Source organism: Saccoglossus kowalevskii, chromosome 8, assembly GCF_978046115.1.
Source record: "Saccoglossus kowalevskii chromosome 8, keSacKowa6.1, whole genome shotgun sequence".
Lineage (NCBI taxonomy): Eukaryota > Metazoa > Hemichordata > Enteropneusta > Harrimaniidae > Saccoglossus > Saccoglossus kowalevskii.
The window spans coordinates 13,758,325-13,776,981 of record NC_140648.1 but is presented as its reverse complement, the minus strand read 5'-3'; the positions used below and the strand labels follow the sequence as shown (position 1 = coordinate 13,776,981).

The following is an 18,657-nucleotide window of genomic DNA, read 5'->3' as shown; positions in this document are numbered from 1 at the left end:
GTAATTCATAGGTATGTGTATTTATTGGCTTGGATCTTTAAAAAAGCCATGCTTTCCAAGTTTTTTTACAGTGACATCTAAATGGCCTTTAATTAACTAAATTTAGTTAGTGGAAACTATCGGTATTTAATTTCTGAGCTTTGCACAGTGGTTAAATCAAGACATTGCATCATTTCCTGGTTTATGGAATGTTGAACATGATTGTAAAATTGAATTCATTTGTGGAAAACGGCATTATACACATGACTTTTCTTGATACCTTGCACTGAGTGGGTATGCTAGCTCTTTCATGAACCATTCCCAATGCGTTATTTTGGGAACAGTTTTTAAACTGTCGACTGGTTTTCCCATTCCAGAGGAATGTTGGGTATTACAGGTAAATTGTGTAGTCACAGAATATGAATGTGCCATATTATTACTAAAGTACTAAATTTATTTATAAATGTTATGATCCAGATGATTGGTAGAGGAATGGCAGGTACAGCTAAATAAAATAATTCTCCTTTTAATATCACCAGTTGTTCACTAGATAAGCAGATCAGCATAACCACACTATCAGAGTGCAGCAGGCTTGATTTTACTTGTACCATCATAGATGCATCATTGTTCACATTTATCTCCATATCATAATGGAATTTGCAATATTCCTTGGTTCACCTGAATGTGAGTGAATGAGGAAAATGTTTATTTTCGTCAGAGAAACCAAACAGAAGCTTTGTCACATTAAAATTATATGCAGAAGGCCCTGAAAGGTAGAAATACACTTGTATACAGCACTGCTAGTTGTCAGAATTTTCAAAGCTGTGCAATTGTCTTTTGTTCACAACATTCTATGACAACAATAATAATCCTCAGCCGAACATCAAAGATGAACACACCAGTTACCTCATGTACAAATCACAGAGAATATAACTTATGTTTAAAATTATTAATCTGGTTGCAACCTGGAATATATCACTTATAAATCTCCAAGCACCTTAATTTAAAACTCAACAATGCATAAAATAGATTTATACAAACACAATATACAGAGTCTAATATACTATACAAATGTTAACATGCTCAGACTTATCCTACACAGAAAGAGCATGTTTTGAATTCTCATTTTGGAAATGATTAAAGCAATACTGCTTTTTTTTTATTTTTGGAAGCATATCAATTATATTAATCATGTTTGAGTGGTAATTTGAAAACATGTTTATTTCAAGAAACAAAACAAAACAGATTTTGATGAATCAAACATTTAATTAACTTGAATGTATAGTTGTTACCAATAAACATAGGTTTATTACTCATAAAACCTATCAACAGTGCTGTAATCATCACTTCTTTATTTTAAAATCATTTTCAAGGCATCATATTTAATTTTTTTTTTTTATTTAAACAGGATGCTACTGACTGATTCAGTTTATCCATAATAATGAACCATGAACTATGTTTTGGCAATTTGTATCATATTAATACCGAGTCTAAATTTAATAACTTTGTGGCAAAATGGGCACAACACAGACAAATATATCATGTGATATATTCAAATAAGTTGTGGAATAATTTATTTTCGCTTGGAATTAATTTTTGCTATTTTCGCTGAAGGGATGAATCATTTAAAATAAAATTCAGCGAATATGCCTTTTTTCATATTTTTTACATTCAACATGTCAAAAATCTTTTTTTTCAGTGAAAATAAATTCCATACAAAACATCCAAAAAGTCTATTCAGCGAAAAATAATTCCAGCTAAAATAAAGTATTTTATAGTAGCTAGGAATATCATTTGTTTTTCAACAAAAATGAACTTCCTAGCTGCCTATTTGCATATGCATAATATGAGTATCCTAATATTTTACTGCATGTATGTTTGTTTGTTTGATACGACAAAGGTCATTTTGACTCTGTGAGACATAAATAATGACAACAAAATACAAAAAACTAGCTCACCGCATTGTAAATAAGACATAAATACTCAATGATAAGTTTTTCCCAGTATAATAATACCTTCATTCATCACAAATAATGCTACCGATTGTTTCACTAATGTACAATTAGGTCATGCCTACATTATATGATCCATCTTATGAGCTTACATAATACTTGGATTAATGGATTGGATTGAGTGAAAACAACAAATTTAGCATGAAAAATACAGACTGATTATTGCATTGATTAACTAAGTTTCATCTTTTCCAAATTTCAACTCCCAACCTCTAAAATGAATCCCTGAATTGAAGGAAAGGCACCAAATAAATATTATTTTTTTCACCCGTAGTAAAAATTATGCTTACCCCAATAAAAATGTAACAATCTAGCATAATTTAAACATTCTCAATTAATCTAAATCTTTCTTGAGAGCATTCACCAACCAGTCATCACTGAAGACGTCTCCTCCATCCTCATCGCTATCATCAATGTCATCTTCCAGGTCGTCTCTCTTCTGTAATAGTCTTGAATAACTCATCCTACGTTTACTTCTCGGTGCATATCGCATAATGATTAGAAATCCAAGAGCCCAGAACAGTGCCAGTAATGAAGCACTGCGAAAAAGTACTTGAGGACTGAATGTTTGATAAATCACACCACTGACTATGCTACCAATGCTGAATCCGATCTGCCAGTACATTGTCCAGAAAATATGTTGCAACAGGCGATCAAGTCCTGGCGGTGATGTTGATTCAGCATGACTCAATGCAGACAGTTGCAGCGATGCGATGCTAAACGCACTCAAAATTTCAATTGGGACCACAGCCCAAGGAGTCCAGAGAAATGAGTAGTACACATACTGTATGGACATGGAAGCCAGTGATATTGTCATAACCCCAGTCTGGGTGATTTTTTTAGTAAACCAAGGATATAAACAAAGCATGGGTATTTGCATAACTGCAGACATGGACACCGAGAGCCCCAGTGGAAGATCTGAGCTTCCCATATCGGCCAGAAACCAGAACAGAAATGAGAACTTTGATGCATTAATGACACCGGCTAAAAACATAGAAGTAACATATGCTATGTTGAACGAATCACTACACAAAAGTTTGACACATTTTAACAATTTATTTTGGCCATGTTCTTTACTTGGTGTGGATTGCATCGGGAAAAAGAGCACAATGAGAAACGCTAATCCCATCATTGCTGCAAATCCATAAAAATGAATCATGTAATTGCTGATATTGAAATTAAGGAAACAAGGTGAGTTTTCGATGATTATTGAAATGGTGGCTCCCCAAACAACGTAACCTAGAAGAGACCATAGTTTCTGCTGGCCATACTTTTCAGTATTGTCCACATCATCAAGATATCCAAAGAACGTGTCATCAAGTAGTTTTTCCATTGGTGACGCTAAAGCCTCACCAACAATACAAACAAGGAGTACAATAAGGAAAACTTTGTTGACATCATTTGTAATTTGGTTGGTGAACAACGTCTCAGTTATATCATAATTATCATGATCTTCAATATCACTTGACCTCCGAACTATGTTTCCCAAATTTGGATCAAATTGTTTGTTTCCAAGGACTTTGAACAAATCTGGGTCCTTCTCTTTCAACCACTGATAAAGAATATTTTCAGTTGCAGCTGATGTCGTTGTTTTTTGACTAGATTCCCATGGTTTTTTATTTGCCTGCAGGCCCACAACTTCAGTGTAAGCTGATGGTTCATGGTTAGTGTCTTCAGGTAGCGTTTCGGTTTCTAATTCTCGGTGAACATCATTGTGCATATCAGTCTGAGTATTGCTTGAGATTTCAATCCCGGAGACATTATTGCTCATTGTATTGTTAGTTCCTACAGAGGGAGCTACTGTTGCGGGTTTATCGCTTACGCTGTGAAACACAGTAGAAGGGATGCTAGTACTGTTGAGTCTACTTTGTTTACTTGTCTGCATATTCCATGACTGTGAATCATTATGATGACAAGACATCAAAACTGATTTTTGATTCACAGGAGGGATCAACATCAATGCAAGATGTGACGCAATCATCATAAAAAGTGAAAATATGATGACGATTTTGTACTTGTTGAATTTATGGGCACATTTGCTCCAAAGTGGTGTGAACGCTAAAGCTACTAATGCCTTACTGCAAATGATGATACCAGTGTGAGTTGGGGACAAACCCAACTGTCTGAAGTAGAGGGTTAGAAAAGGCAACAGACATGCTTTTCCAGAGTTGTATGTAAAGTAAAAGGCATTAGCGGCTGCCAGCGACTTGGTCAAATTTACTTGGTCTTGTTTTCCCATTGTGTTTTCTTCATCAGTCAACACTACCCAGTGCAATACAGGATCTTGTCATTTTTAATACCTAGCGCCCTCTTCTCGTAGTTACATCCCTGATGGAAAAAAGGATATAGATGAATTGTAAAAGTATGACTTGCATTTACATAGGGCTTGTTCATTACAAAAATGTATTCTTTAAAAATGCATTGCAAGCAAACATTACATTACTGTCTACAGCCCTTTAATTAAAGTTTTAAAACAGTTTAACAAAACAGAAAATTAGTGTGAACTTTAGAGGTTAGAAAGTACCAGGAAGTGTGACCTTCATACACATATAATTTTAATGTAATATCAAATAATTAGACGGTAATTTATTTGTTCTTTAACTATTTTTAATCTACACTTGTATTGTACATATATATTCTGATTTAGTCACTAAAATGGCCACCAAAATCAACCACATCCCAATAACGACTTTTAAGGTCTTTGAAAGATTGAGAACATGTAATTTTTAGAATTGTTGTTTGATACTGTATATTGATACACTAAACTCCAATTTATCTTGAAATGAAAACATTGTAGCACACATTTGAGTGTTCGTTTGATGAAACAATGTTTTCTAATATTAAAGCATGTGCACCATTTTTTCGGTACATATAATAACTATCACCAGTGTTCCCTCTAAGCCTTATTTTCGCTCAATTTTCTCAGATTCAATTGTAGTTTCTCAGTGAAATTTTGTCTTTTGAGAAACTTTCCATGCATTTTGTATGCAGAAAACATTTCAAAGGGAAAATGGGCAAATTTTCACAGTATTTTCAAGATTCAAAAAAATTAAAGGGAACAGTGACTATCACTGCACATGCACATTAGTGGTTTTGATTTTTCATCTAACGAATACTATTTTGTGTCCTGAAAATGCAACAGTGTATGATAAATCGTAATCAAACTTGCCCAAAAGTACAGAGTATCGAAAAACAATACTGGTACTGAAAAGTACATGTTTTCGTCCATATTGCATTTTCTAAAGACCCAATACACCACCTGCTGATGTTGTTTTTGCCTCATTCATTCCAGCAGCAGCTATCTACGCAGCCTTTCAGCAAGCTATGTGCTAATGTTAATGTCAAGTTCAACATTATGGGTTTGCAAGATAATGTAGATAATTTGAAAATTTTAAATTTGCGCAGAAATATTTTTGTTATGACGGGGTTGATTTACTCAGGAAATATGTTATCTTATTTTGGGTTAAGGCTATGCTAATAATAGAAATGATGTCATTATATAGTGCTGCATAAACAGCATATGAAGTGTGACAAAATCGTACAAGAATGGTTGAATGAAATATAACTGCCTTATTTTCTTTTTCGTCACCATGCCATGTGACACCAAAAACTTAAAATGTAAAACTTGGCGTGTCATGTTGTGTTCAATATGCATGTAAAAAAACACATTGTTTGTCTACATGAAATTTTAATTAATGTGCGCTTTGTGATGCACCAATGTAATATAATCCTTGGAAAAATATTAATAACATGAAGTAATGCTATGTGACGTGTGTTATTTGTAACTAACACTATCAATGCTATGTCTGCTTTAGAATAAGCAGTTTGTGTACACCAAAATATGTAAACTCTATTGCTGTTCCAGTTCAAATACTTTGAATACCTTTTTTATGGTTAAAAAAATTGTCATTTAATATCTGTGATGTGAACATTTTAGCTGTAAATATTACTTCTCCAAGTATAATTTATTATATTATGCATGTCATATTACAACACAGGATTACGTAAATTTTGGACTATAAATCACCCAGGATTAGTAAAATTAAAATTACATAAATAGATTTATCAATAATTTTGTATACAATGCACTGCACATAGCCATAGGATGGTTAATGTGTTATGATAAACGGGTTAAAAATCACTGACCGAGCCGATGTCACCAGGTGCATGATGACACGTACAAACATGTAGACCAATACCGTAATGAAAATCACATTCATAATTATAACACTTACTGATTAATGGAACGTCCGACACATCACCCACACTAACAACGACGTTGAAACAAGATCGCAATAATTTATGCATTAATATCATGAAACAATAGTTTATCAATCATTCGAATTGCCAACAGCAAATGAGAAATGGGACAACTGTTGCGATCCGCGGCACGAGATTAATAAGCTGACGTCATCCTTAAAATTGAAAGTACTTGGATGTTCTTTAATTTGACGCGCTGCTGTCTTAAAATCATCGAGTGTTGATCATTACTACATACCAGTTCAAGTCAAGGTACTCGTGTGGGCGTGTAGACGTAACTTCTGTTTACGTTTTCTCAGGTGAGCACACCTTGCAATTTAACTTGGCTGAACCGGAAGTGGATGTTACAATACGTACCACCTAACACAACGTGGTTTGGTTAATACTTAGTTATTGTAACTTGCGTGTGATCCGAGCTGTGCTCTGCTGTTTTTGTTTTAAAGCTGTAGATTCTGATTTATTTGATGTGGCACGTTTTTCAACAAAAATGTTCATTCTTACGGCAGACATGAAAGCACAGTATTATGATACTTTGGTCACAACTAAACACAACTTCGGGAAGTTAGAGGGCCACCTTGCCAGCGTGGAATCAAACATGGCGACAAAAATGACTTTGGGAGAAGAGGCTGCAGCTGTCGCGCCGGTTTCACCAACTAAAATTGAAAAGGAGATAGCCAAGAATAAACCAGCAAGCATGGAAGAGAAGTTCCATTCCGTAAGTTGTTGTTTTTACCTTTATTTACGTTTGCCATCGACATAAAAGTTGATATTCTTCATACGTGGCCGGACTACACCGTACTACATGTACTCTTCCTGGTCGGACCCATACCCGACCATGGATAACTCTGCTGTACTGTTTGTTTCTGTCACACCCTGTACGCCCTTTGTTATGGAAAAGTTGAAGTCAGAGTTATTTCTATTTAACAACTGTTCAGATAAATACAACTTTCTCCAAGTTTTTTTGTAGATTCTATAATTTGCTAACGTGAGATTATAACTTGCAATTTTTCGATTTACAATTTAAACATGTATGCAAAGACGGGTGTCAGCCTACCTCGACATGTCTGTGTTCTCAAACATACAGCTGGGCGTTGATTGCCACATCAGCACAACCAACTATATAACCCTCCTATCTTAAACAATATCAACTGTTAAAATTGCAAGAATTTAACGTAAAATTCAAGAAGTATTTCAGTATGTGTGTTCATTTATTCGTAAGGACAGAAATATATTTCAGTTATACTGGTATATACATATGCAGTATTATGCGTCCAATATCTTGTAAAGTATTTTGATGATTGATGTAGATATTGAGATTGTTTTATTGTAGCATTTAATTTGACAAAGAGTTCTTTAAGGCCTAACCTGAACCCTAACCCTACAGCTCTTAATGTAATTTAATATACTTGTCCGAATAAGCAAACGTTTATTTTCCATGATTTTGATGAGTTGAATGTAAAGTATAGGAAAAAGGTATTTTTGCTGGATTTTATTTTCACTGATCCATTCTTTCAGCGAAAATAAATTCCAAGTGAAAATAGTAATTTACAGAATTGTAAGTTGATTTGATGATTGCACATATATTGCAAATAAATCTTCTATTTATGCTAAAATAAAAATGACCTTACCTTTGGTACTGCTTGCACCTTCATAGTTAGCCTGATTTAACCCCACAGTACATTTTTATTTATCAGTCAGTAGATTAACACGAACAAATAAATTAGATTTTTGGTTTACTGATATTAATTCTGAGGCAGATTCTTTTTTGTTTGTATTCACATATTGTACTGTTTGTACTGTGGTATGTGTCATCACGTGAGAATATCCTATATGAAATCACTGCAGACTGACTGAGCACTACACATTTGTAAATACAATTAATAAATTGAATGGTGTTGAAAATAATAAAAAAAAATCACTTCTCAGTGCATGACCAGACTTGTTCAGTGTGTCACTAGGATTACCTTTATTTAAAATGCAAGGAAATCATTTTTACTTTAGAAGTCTGTGTACTGTATATTCTTTTCTTTAATTTCATGCTGATTTTATCAATTGAACTTGTACAGTATTAGCTCTATTAGTTGCATAAATTACAGAAGTGTTTCTGTGGTCAAAATAATTAATATTTGATTAATGATTAGTTTAAACTACTGTGATTTTTGGTTTATATGAGCTTCCAAAATGCACTGCTAATAATTCAAATACAATATTTGTTTTGTTATTTATCTAGAGGGGCATATTTAATTGAATTAGTACCTGGAGGGTTAGGATTAGGGTTAGGATTAAGGGTGGTGCATACAATGGAAGGTTTTTCCATGTATCATAACAATTAGGAGAATTCAATTAAATCCTATATGTCTTGTAATGCATATTTCTCATTCAGAAGCTTCCAATTACATTGATAGCATTCATGTAATATATTTTTTCTTCCACATGTTACATGTATAATTATATACACAATAAAATGGTATCATATTTTGCACATCACTACCATTGACTCAATAGCCTCAATGGGATTGTAGTGCACATCTGACACCAAATCAATTTCCTGGTCGAAAACATTTTTCTGAGTTGTCTATAATCAATTCATATCATTGTAAAAGTCAATTGAATGTTGTGTAATATCAAGTAATGATATAGAAGTACCAGTAGTCTGATTTCAACTCAGTGAAAACTTTTGATCATTTGAGGAGTTGATTGCTGTGCTGGTTCAAACATGGGTCAGTGGTTCTCAAAACAATGTGTGTATTCTGTCTGCTATTATAAAAGACTGACCATTGTTTATTTGAATAGTTCACAGAGGGCACTGTCTATATGCAAGCTTTGCATTAATGTTCTTAATATGGGGAATGTGTTGACATCATATTCAGTGTAACATAAAAAAAAACATGAAAATGCATTTCATGCTTTTCTCTTTTTCTGCTGTAAAATTGACAAATAGTTGTTATGTTAGGGGTACATCATGCTCACTTTGAGTCCCCTGCGGCTTGTGTACAAAATGTGTAAAATATATTACTTTCTTACACTGTAGGACTGCATGTATGATGACATCCAAACATGGTACCAGTACATTTTTGAATGTGTTAATCAGCCCATTCATATATAACCAGAGTAACTAACACTACCATAATTTTAGGGAGAACATTTTGCTATTATTAAAATTAAACTTGTATGTACCAGTACGTGTATTAGGTCTAATGGCACATAATTTCCTGTAGCATACAGGTTTTGATCTCATTTTAAAAAAAATGGAATGACAAATGTCGGATTATTTTGTGGTAACTATGGTGTTTAACAGGTTAATACTTACCATGCAAAATAATGTAAAACTTGTCAACTTTCATCATTGTTCTTATCTGTGAGAAACTTCTTTAGTTTAATTAAATGTACAGACAATTTGTGACTGAATTTTGCTTGGAAAACAAATTTGATTTGGGAAAGGTTTATTTACCACATTGCCAGCAACCTACTGCAAATACTAGAAGAAAACCGATTTGTCCCCATTGCTGTGACAGTGTTAAAATGTTGCAACTTGTGTACATTTCATTTCGGTACCATGAGACTAGTATAACCCTCACCACCTGTTGTAAATTATTTTATTATTGGGACATGTTTTTTAGCTCTGCTGTCGACTTTGTCGAGCAGAGCTTATCCTATGAGTAATTGTCCATCGTCTGCGACAACTTTTTACCTCTTCGATTTCTTCTTGAAAACTACAAGCCTGATTGCTTTGGTACTTGGTGTATATGTACCTTGGGTAGACCTTAGATTTGTGCATTTCTTGATGATATCTTTAATTTTCTGATTTAGATGAATATTTTATTTCAGCTGAGAGGCTGCTTGTTTAAATATTATTTTAAAAGTCTGTTGTGTTACTGTTAGTCTTATATGTTAGATTAGTGTCCCCTGTGAGTATTTAGCATTGTAAAAATACAGAATACGTAAATATTACTATAATTAATAATTATTAGAATTTTGTTATAACTGATATCTTGACTTTTGTTAAAAATTATATTAACGAATTGAGAATGCTGAAATCCACGGGCATTAACATTTTTTTTTTCTAAATTAAGAATTTTTTAATTTCAATGTTTGGTGGCAACTGTAACGTATTATTTGTATAATTAATTAATTTGCTCACAATTAATGTTTACATAATACATAATTTATGACTTTGTTTGCAGCTGTTTATTGACCCAGCGATAAACGAGATGTCAAAAGGTATGGACGAAGCCTTGAAAACTATAGATGAATATAACAAGTGAGTAAACAACCAAGATACTATTTGTACTCTGTACAATTTTTGCTTCTGGTTGCCATAACAACAATATTTGATCTATTAGAAGTTCATCTCCTCTCGAGTGCACATAAACCAAAAATTGCATTAAAATATAACTTATTGTGTGTTTGTGATACTAATTAGAGCCAATGCCATTATTTCAATTTAGTGTAGTATGGTGCATTTTAGCAAAATCTTTGGGAACTTTTTAATTTCATGAAGATTGCAATTCAGTGGGTTGAGTTTGGGCATACCTAAGTACTAAGATGACAACTCCTTTCAGCATACTGAGTGGGGCTGATTTATACCAGTATAACCTGTATTTATGTCGGTAGAGTTCTTCTGTACTACCTTCTGTTTTACACTCTACTCATTTAAAATCACGAAAATGGTAAATTGATGAAATTGACATTTTATAAATACATTCTACCATTATGTAAAAAAAAAAAAATGGTGTCTTAAGCATAATGTATTTTGGCGGAAACCAGGCAGACATCTTTATGTAATAGGAACCGTAACCTTTGTCCAGTCACTGCAATGGAGTAGATGCGCAAATATATATAGACATTTCAAATAAAGACGAAACATTTAAGTTTATGTCGCAGGTTTTACACTTTAAGGATTGGCCAAAGTTGTAGTTAATTCTCAGTTTGGTACTTTGTGACAATGTTTGGTTGATATATCCCGATCATCATGTACTTAATGGTCGAACATTTAATTCATTGGCAAGTTTAACAAGCTCACTTAGTTTTATACTTTAAGTGCATTAGGAAAGGTTTTACCAAGATCCTGTACAAATTTTCCCTTACTCAAATTATCCATTATGTTTACGCTCTTATGTGTGGCGATTAAATAGCCCCACTGAACATAAACATACGTTAGGCGATTGAATAGCCCCTCTCAACATAAACATACGTTAGGTGATTGAATAGCCCCTCTCAACATAAACGTACATTAGGTGATTGAATAGCCCCTCTCAACATAAACGTACATTAGGCGATTGAATAGCCCCTCTCAACATAAACATACGTTAGGCGATTAAATAGCCCCTCTCAACATACCGGTAAACATACGTTAGGCGATTGAATAGCCCCACTCAACATAAACGTATGTTAGGAGATGAATAGCCCCACTCAACATATACCACAGGGATTAAACAAAGAAAACATTATTTATTGAAGTGTCCTTTAGGAACTCTGGAATTGCTTTGGTTTGGGTTTTGTTTTTGGTGACTGTTGTGTGGTTTCAGTTTGGTAGTTGTAAACATTTTCATGGGGTTCTTTAGTTCAGGAGTCACACTGGCTTCTTTAGATTACTGTATTAAAAATGATGTCCAGCTACACAAATTTAAAGTTGTGGGTGTTTTTATTTTTTAACGGCAAATTCCACTTCATTATTCATATGGTTATTCCAAGAAAGTATCTTATTGTTCTTCCTACAAAGATTAAGAAAGTGATATAAAAATGTAGAATACTTTCTTGCACATAATTTAATACCACCTGCTATACCATCCGATGTAATTTTTGTATCAAATTTTTGGTTATTATGTAAAACATAGTCACCACAGAAAAGTACATCAGTTAAGTAGTGAAACATATCTATTGAAGGGAACATTTGACAGATAATTGTCGGAAATTGTCAGGAAATTCTGTCACTCTCATAGTTACAGTAAATAAATAGTCTTTATGTTATTTAAGTAGCACATTTTTTTCTGATTTTTATTTTTCTGTGGGTTATCTCATGTTTTTACAATTTCCTCAGAATAGTCCAGATTGGCCATTGGTTGCAAAAGTGACATAATTTGTAGATAAGGATTAGTCTAATAGATGGAAACAATTTTCTACTTCTAATTCCTTTTTTATCATTGTTGGTTTTGGCTAACCTTTTACAAACTAGTTTAGTTTGTCTGAATAAAAGTAAAATGTACACCATAACAATTTGGTCAAAACAAAGTTTGTAATAATAAAAAAATAAATAAATAAGTTTGGTTCAATATTAACGAACAAACAAATTAACAAAATTATTGTTTAAGTCGTTCTGATTATACTAGGCTTTATTTGTGTGCAGTATTATAGTCTGCACACTGTTTGTGATGTCATAGATTCATGTTGTTCATGTCCAACTATTTGCTGTATGTGTGCATTCATTGCATACTATTTCAAACTGTTCTTATTTGGGCAATGCGTTATTGTGGTAGTTTGAATCCTATATTTTTTGTATACATATTCATATATATGTCTTATATTAATATTCATGCTTCACAGAATGCTTGATCAAATAATGCATTTTGTACGTAGATAAAATTGTTTAAAAAAAAAAGGATTTATGAAATCACTTGACAAAATGTAATTTTCCCTTTCAACTGATTTCATCCTGAACTTTCATTGTAATATATACATGAAATAATGGTTATATAAGCAAAATGTTTGTCCATGTAGGTGGGGTGGGTGTTTTCATTAACGCTGTCTGCTGCTAAATACATATAATACACTTTTTGTTTGTTTTTACCTTATTTTACTAAAACAAAAATATTGCAGAATACAAGTTGACCTCGATTTTTTTATCTGCAGGAAAATGGAAAAAGAGAGAGAGGAAAGATGGAAAATGAAACACGTGAAAGGAAAGCAGGATATTCCTGGACCTTTAGAGGGAAAGTAAGTTGGAGATTTACTCTTTTTGACAACTTGACGCATGGAGCCAGGTACAGCCACTGGTGGGGCTGTACACAATCAAGACCTGTTGTGGCTTGCCATAGCTCATTCAGATTTGGTTGTAAAATGAAAAAGTAGTTGTTAAATTTCATTACCAGTTTAGTATGATAGAAAGCGTCTTCCAATAACCACAATAGACAGAGTGGGGGTCAAGACCGAATATATATGATCCATTGACAGTGCTGAATGCAACGTTGCATGTAACGTAAATATCAATTGATCTCACTGTGATGATGAATGCGTTGTGGAATACTGAAAAAAAGCCTGAACCACACGTACACAATATGCTAATAACATTTAACAAGGTTATGACAGACATAACTCGTGAATATTATTTGAAAGTGAAATTATTAATAGAAAGCATTTAGTATGAAATGCAGGAGTTTCACCACATTTACAGTGCTGAACGTTGTCTTTGTATTCAGAGCCCACACACACAAGTGACGCTACCGGATATATACAACAGCTACATGTAACAAGCCACACCAACCTACAAGCCACACCAACCCAGCGACTGCTTAGGATTTGTCCCAACTTACATCGTACGCTATAATACACAATGACTATCCTGGTTTCCCCATAACTCTAGGTTCTATAGTGTTTTTGTGGAATGCGGCGTTTGCATCATGGCTGGAAATCAGTTGTGTATCAGACATCTGTTTTTATACCCACTCTTTGTGAATAAGCATAATCTCATTCATGGCATGTGTTTCTTTCTGTTGTAAATTTCTTTACAGCAACAGCATGAATACCATTTTAATATGTCTTATTTCATTTTCACCATAGCGGCCAAAAACTTGAAGATATTCTGACTCTTATACAAGACCTAATTCTGCATGATGATGAAGAGAATAAGGAGAAAAAATTGTAAGTATTTGCATTTATCTTTAACTTTTTGAATTCTGAAGTCAACTTTTTATAATCCTGTGTAACACATTTAATTAAGAGCAGTGGTCAAAAGAAAGTAATGTCCATTTGGTTAAAAAATTAGCAAATACAAAAATATGTGAAAAATATGGTGGGAACATTTATGCTGTTTATAAGCTTCTAAAATCTATTCCAAAATGTGAATCATTCGTTTACACAGTTGAAGCCAGAGGTTTTCTCTTTGAAGTGAAACTTTCAATGATGATATGGTCACGGTGTCCTTAATGGTTAATATTGGGATTGCATTAATGATACCTTCATTGTAAGATTTTTAAATTGATAATTTAATTTGTTTGGGTGGTGTTGGGAGTGATGCATACCAAATATAATTTCTGAGTCTATTGAATTGTGAAATTTGTGCATTTTGTTTGGCTTTGTTTTTGTCACCAGTGTCGTTGTAATCTGTACTGTAAAGTACATTATTTATTACTTGTTCGGAATTCGCATTTCCTAATATGGTAGAATGAAAATACCTCGTAAAATACTGCAAAATTACAGCACGCTGTAACTTATGGCGTTACGGTGACAGACATACAATAATGATCTGTAACGCTAATTTCTCATTATTAACCTTAGATTTCTCTCACTATTCAGGATGGCAACCCCAGGAAATCTGGATAATGTTGCGAATGTATCCATGATATCACAGGGCATTGCGGCCTATATATCTACATTGGAAGATAAACATCTTAAAAAACTTAGCACTAGAATACTCTCTGATACAACACTTTGGCTGTCAAGATTATTTAGGTAAGTTTATGCAGTGATATTAAGTTGTTGTATATCTCTTCCAACTTTTAGAGTTTATCACTTAGATTTTCATCTAATCACAATGTATATCAAACATATGTAGAACAACCTCTATTCTGCTGATAATGAACATACAACAAAGGTGTATATGACATCACTAATCAGTACAATCAACATCTCTGATGAGGCCAGAACATTAGCCTATCTCACTGTTAGGTAATCAAAAATAATTTACTATGAAAATAATAGCACTTACTCATGTATGTAAGATTTCTCTAAAAACCTATAACCAATATTTTTCATACTTGTTTATATGAATAATGCTCCTGAACTGTTTTCTGTTGTGTATGCCTACACAATGGTCTCATTGATGCTAAAGATCAGCATCTTCTCAACACCGATCTGATGTATAGTGTGCAAGGAATGCTGGGATTTAGTTTGAAACTTGGAATGTTCGAAGACTGGGCTTTAAAAATTATATAATTTAAAAACAATTCTATGTATACAATGCAGGGGGCATAAATTGAACTGGATGAGGCATGACAACTGTGCCATTTTAATCTTGGGGAATATATAAACATGTCTAGTCAATAGAACAAAAATCAGCTCTCAGTGTCACTTTGGTCTTGTGTTGAATCCTCCTTTCCGGTAACAAACATTATGATGGCACCATTGAGTCTGAAATTTTCTAGAATCACCATGGTAATGATTAAGTCTGTCTGCAGTAAACTCTTTCTCGCCTATAATTCTAATTATTTGAGTAGAAAAATAAACTAGACACAATGTTTTCAGCAGCTGTGTAATATACAACCGTGCCAGCTGCCATATTTGGTGGTACCATATTGCAATTAGTCATAATCAGTAGTCATTAATCAAAGGAAGATACATATGCAGGAAGTGTTGTCTATTTTTCACATTTATGACATATGTTCAAGAGAGAACTTTCAATGAAAAACGACATGCAAATGTTTGCTATTGTCTTCAATTGACCCAGTCAGTACACAGCATATGTTCAAATTTTGTTGAAACAATGTTTTGCATATTTATGATATCTCATTCCAGTGCTTGATCTTAAATTCAGGCTAAATCTCGTCTCTTTTATGTGAGAGGCAACGCGATTATTCATGATTTTAAATTTGCGTTCATAGCTGTTAAATGTCCTTTATTTTCTGTATTTTGTGATATTCCATATTGTGCATTTTTGTGGTCTAATTTGCACTTTGTAGTTTTAACTCTATTAGGAGAGCACACTCACTTTGTGTTTTGTAAATTATCTGGGTATTCACATTCTGTTGTACAGAGTAATAGAGCATTGTTTGTTAATCTTTATATTAGATCTTTTGATGAAATTCTTCGGAAAAAAGACATTTAGCTTTATGAGTAGACTGCACCTTTCATCTAACCCCATTGTAACAACAACATTGTACATTTCAATTCATTCCCAGAGTTTAATGGAAATTATGGGAGAAGAGAATTTTTTGACTTGTATTTTTTATGATTTGAAATAAACATAATATTCACGTATGAATAGATATAAATGTATTACTTATTCTTCATTGTTAGGTTTCCAGATTCTTCTATTTATTACCATAGTGATGACCGTGAGGGTCTAATTCGAGTATGTCGCCTGGTACTTCATAATAAGTATGAAAAGTTTACTACGGAAGGATTCAACGCTTTATATACTAAACCACCAGTGATATACGTCAGTGCCTCCGCTAGGCCTGGACTCGGACAGTATATGTGCTTTCAGGTAAGTTGGTGATTTCTTTCCTTTCACCTCTATTCTTTTTGTTGGAAATTGACATGCAATGTACATAAAAACATGAAATAAATGCACTATGAAAAATTGTAAATAAGTATGCATGGATATACAATGAACATTGAATGATTAAATTAGTATTTTACAATTATTTTGGTTGATGATTTATTTTGTTTTTTGTTGGTTCGCTCTTACCATGTAAATATGAATCTATAGTAATCTATAAGTTATGTTTTAAGGACAAACATAAATGGTAGACAGATGTGCTTGCCTGCTTATATATGTATAGTGTGTGTTCAGCTTGTCTATCTAAAACATTAGTATTGTTTGCTTCTGTATTAAAAGTTTCCGATTACTAATTCATATTTGCTTGAATGAAAATATCTGCTCTTATATAGGAACAGGTTCAGTCCACCTATTCAGATATTGTGTGATATATCCTATATTTTTATTAATTACCAAGGACTACAATCACCAGCTACCACTTTCAATAATGTCTGAACCGCATGGTAATGTGGACATTATGTAAACATGCTTCATCACGATGCATAATTATACCAAGAAGTTGTGTACTTGATACTCAGATCTGATTGGATATACCTCTAAAACATTTGACCAATCAGAGTTGCCTTTACATAGGGCATTGAACAAGATTAATAACCAGACAGGATCTTAAATTGCCAGAGGAGAGCACTTTTAAATATGTTCTTGTAAAATTAAAACCACCTGTTTGATTATAATTGATTTGTATTCTTATTTTGTAGCTTGGTTTACCACTATCTAGTCTATGTACAGTGCCGTGTAACACAGTGTTTGGTTCTCAACATACCATGGTGAGTACCAAATACATCTAATTGCAGTCGATTTAAATATCCAAGTTGTACCATTAAGGGATGAATCAATTGAAAACTTGGGGGTGATTAATGATGTTCATATAATTTGTCATTGATATTTTCCTAAGATAAATGCATATTGAATTCATACTAAAATTTGAATAATTTTTCAACTCTTTTATTCCCAATTTCTTTCCTTATTATTAAATGGTTCTCCCTTATTTCTGTAATAATCTGCATTATTTCTTTGTATGATTTTAGGATCTTGCGTCATTAGAGAGACTCATTAAAGATGACATAGCCTCCTCCAGAACACCTGTATTACTAGTAGCCAATGCAGGCACTCCACTAGCTGGCCATACTGATAATATCAATCGACTTAGGGAGATCTGTGATAGCAATGGAATATGGCTGCATGTAGAAGGACATAATCTTGCAGCGCTGCCATTGAGTGCACCGCCGTCATCGGTTTTGGTAAGTTGTTCTTGTCTCTAAGTTTAACTGAAGAATGAAACATTTATCCTGTTTCAGATTTATAAAAACAAAGTAAAAAATATTTTCAACTTATAAGGACATTGTTTATATTCATTTGAAGCTATATTTTTATTACTAAAATTAAATTGTTTGATTCGTTTAACAGGCTGCTAAGAAAGCTAATAGTATGACATTGACACCAAGTGTATGGTTGGGACTACCTGAAGTGCCAGCAGTTGTATCCTTTGTTTTGAATAGAACAGCAATACAAAATGTGTATAGCATGACAAGAGTCCAGTCTACTATTATGAATACAAAGATTTTGTATACTGTTACATAAATGACCTTCAACAAAAAATAAAAATGGATCAGTGTACTAAATGCTAGTGAAGCAAATTAGTATACACAGTTACACCGGGATGTATGTGTAATTATCCTGCATTTACCTTTGATAGTACACCAAGTATGCATTTCATATCACTTTCCTTAACCATACATTTTCTAGACCCTTTACAAAATGGCCGACCCTGCCATGGTAAGTCGAATATACTAATATTTCACTGGTATCACTAGTTTTGCCATGTGTGTATGTGATTTTAAGTTCTATTGCTAGGAAAGTTGCTTATTTTTTTTTTTTTCAATTGGAAATATGTTTCATAACTAATATTGC

The 18,657-nt window shown here is 33.2% G+C and overlaps 2 protein-coding genes across 7 annotated transcripts in view; one reads left to right on the top strand and one right to left on the bottom strand.

Annotated features, from left to right (window-relative positions):
* Window positions 1–412: 412 nt before the first annotated feature.
* LOC100367650 (major facilitator superfamily domain-containing protein 6-like protein B) lies at window positions 413–6,590 on the bottom strand. Of its 2 annotated transcripts, none has more exons than XM_085502210.1 (2): window positions 6,490–6,590; window positions 413–4,319 (listed from the first exon to the last, which is right to left on the bottom strand). In XM_085502210.1, the coding sequence occupies exon 2, from the start codon at window positions 4,228–4,230 to the stop codon at window positions 2,326–2,328; it is 1,905 nt and encodes a 634-aa protein (XP_085358336.1). In that variant the 5' UTR covers window positions 4,231–4,319; window positions 6,490–6,590; the 3' UTR covers window positions 413–2,325. The 2 variants fall into 2 exon arrangements, with proteins under 2 accessions (XP_085358336.1, XP_002730988.4); XM_002730942.4 differs by lacking the exon at window positions 6,490–6,590 and adding an exon at window positions 6,227–6,382.
* LOC100367343 (putative pyridoxal-dependent decarboxylase domain-containing protein 2) overlaps window positions 6,392–18,657 on the top strand; it is a 27,321-nt gene continuing 15,055 nt past the window's right edge. For 4 of the 5 annotated variants that reach the window (XM_085502208.1, XM_085502206.1, XM_085502205.1 and 1 more), the window contains exons 1-10: window positions 6,593–6,966; window positions 10,436–10,512; window positions 13,101–13,184; window positions 14,028–14,108; window positions 14,763–14,918; window positions 16,482–16,671; window positions 17,445–17,513; window positions 17,775–17,987; window positions 18,154–18,225; window positions 18,493–18,522. In XM_085502208.1, coding sequence (XP_085358334.1) covers window positions 6,739–6,966; window positions 10,436–10,512; window positions 13,101–13,184; window positions 14,028–14,108; window positions 14,763–14,918; window positions 16,482–16,671; window positions 17,445–17,513; window positions 17,775–17,987; window positions 18,154–18,225; window positions 18,493–18,522 — 1,200 coding nt within the window. In that variant the 5' untranslated portion in view covers window positions 6,593–6,738. Of the gene's footprint in view, window positions 6,551–6,592; window positions 6,967–10,435; window positions 10,513–13,100; window positions 13,185–14,027; window positions 14,109–14,762; window positions 14,919–16,481; window positions 16,672–17,444; window positions 17,514–17,774; window positions 17,988–18,153; window positions 18,226–18,492; window positions 18,523–18,657 lie in introns of those variants that run through there. The other variant, XM_085502207.1, reaches the window with a different exon arrangement.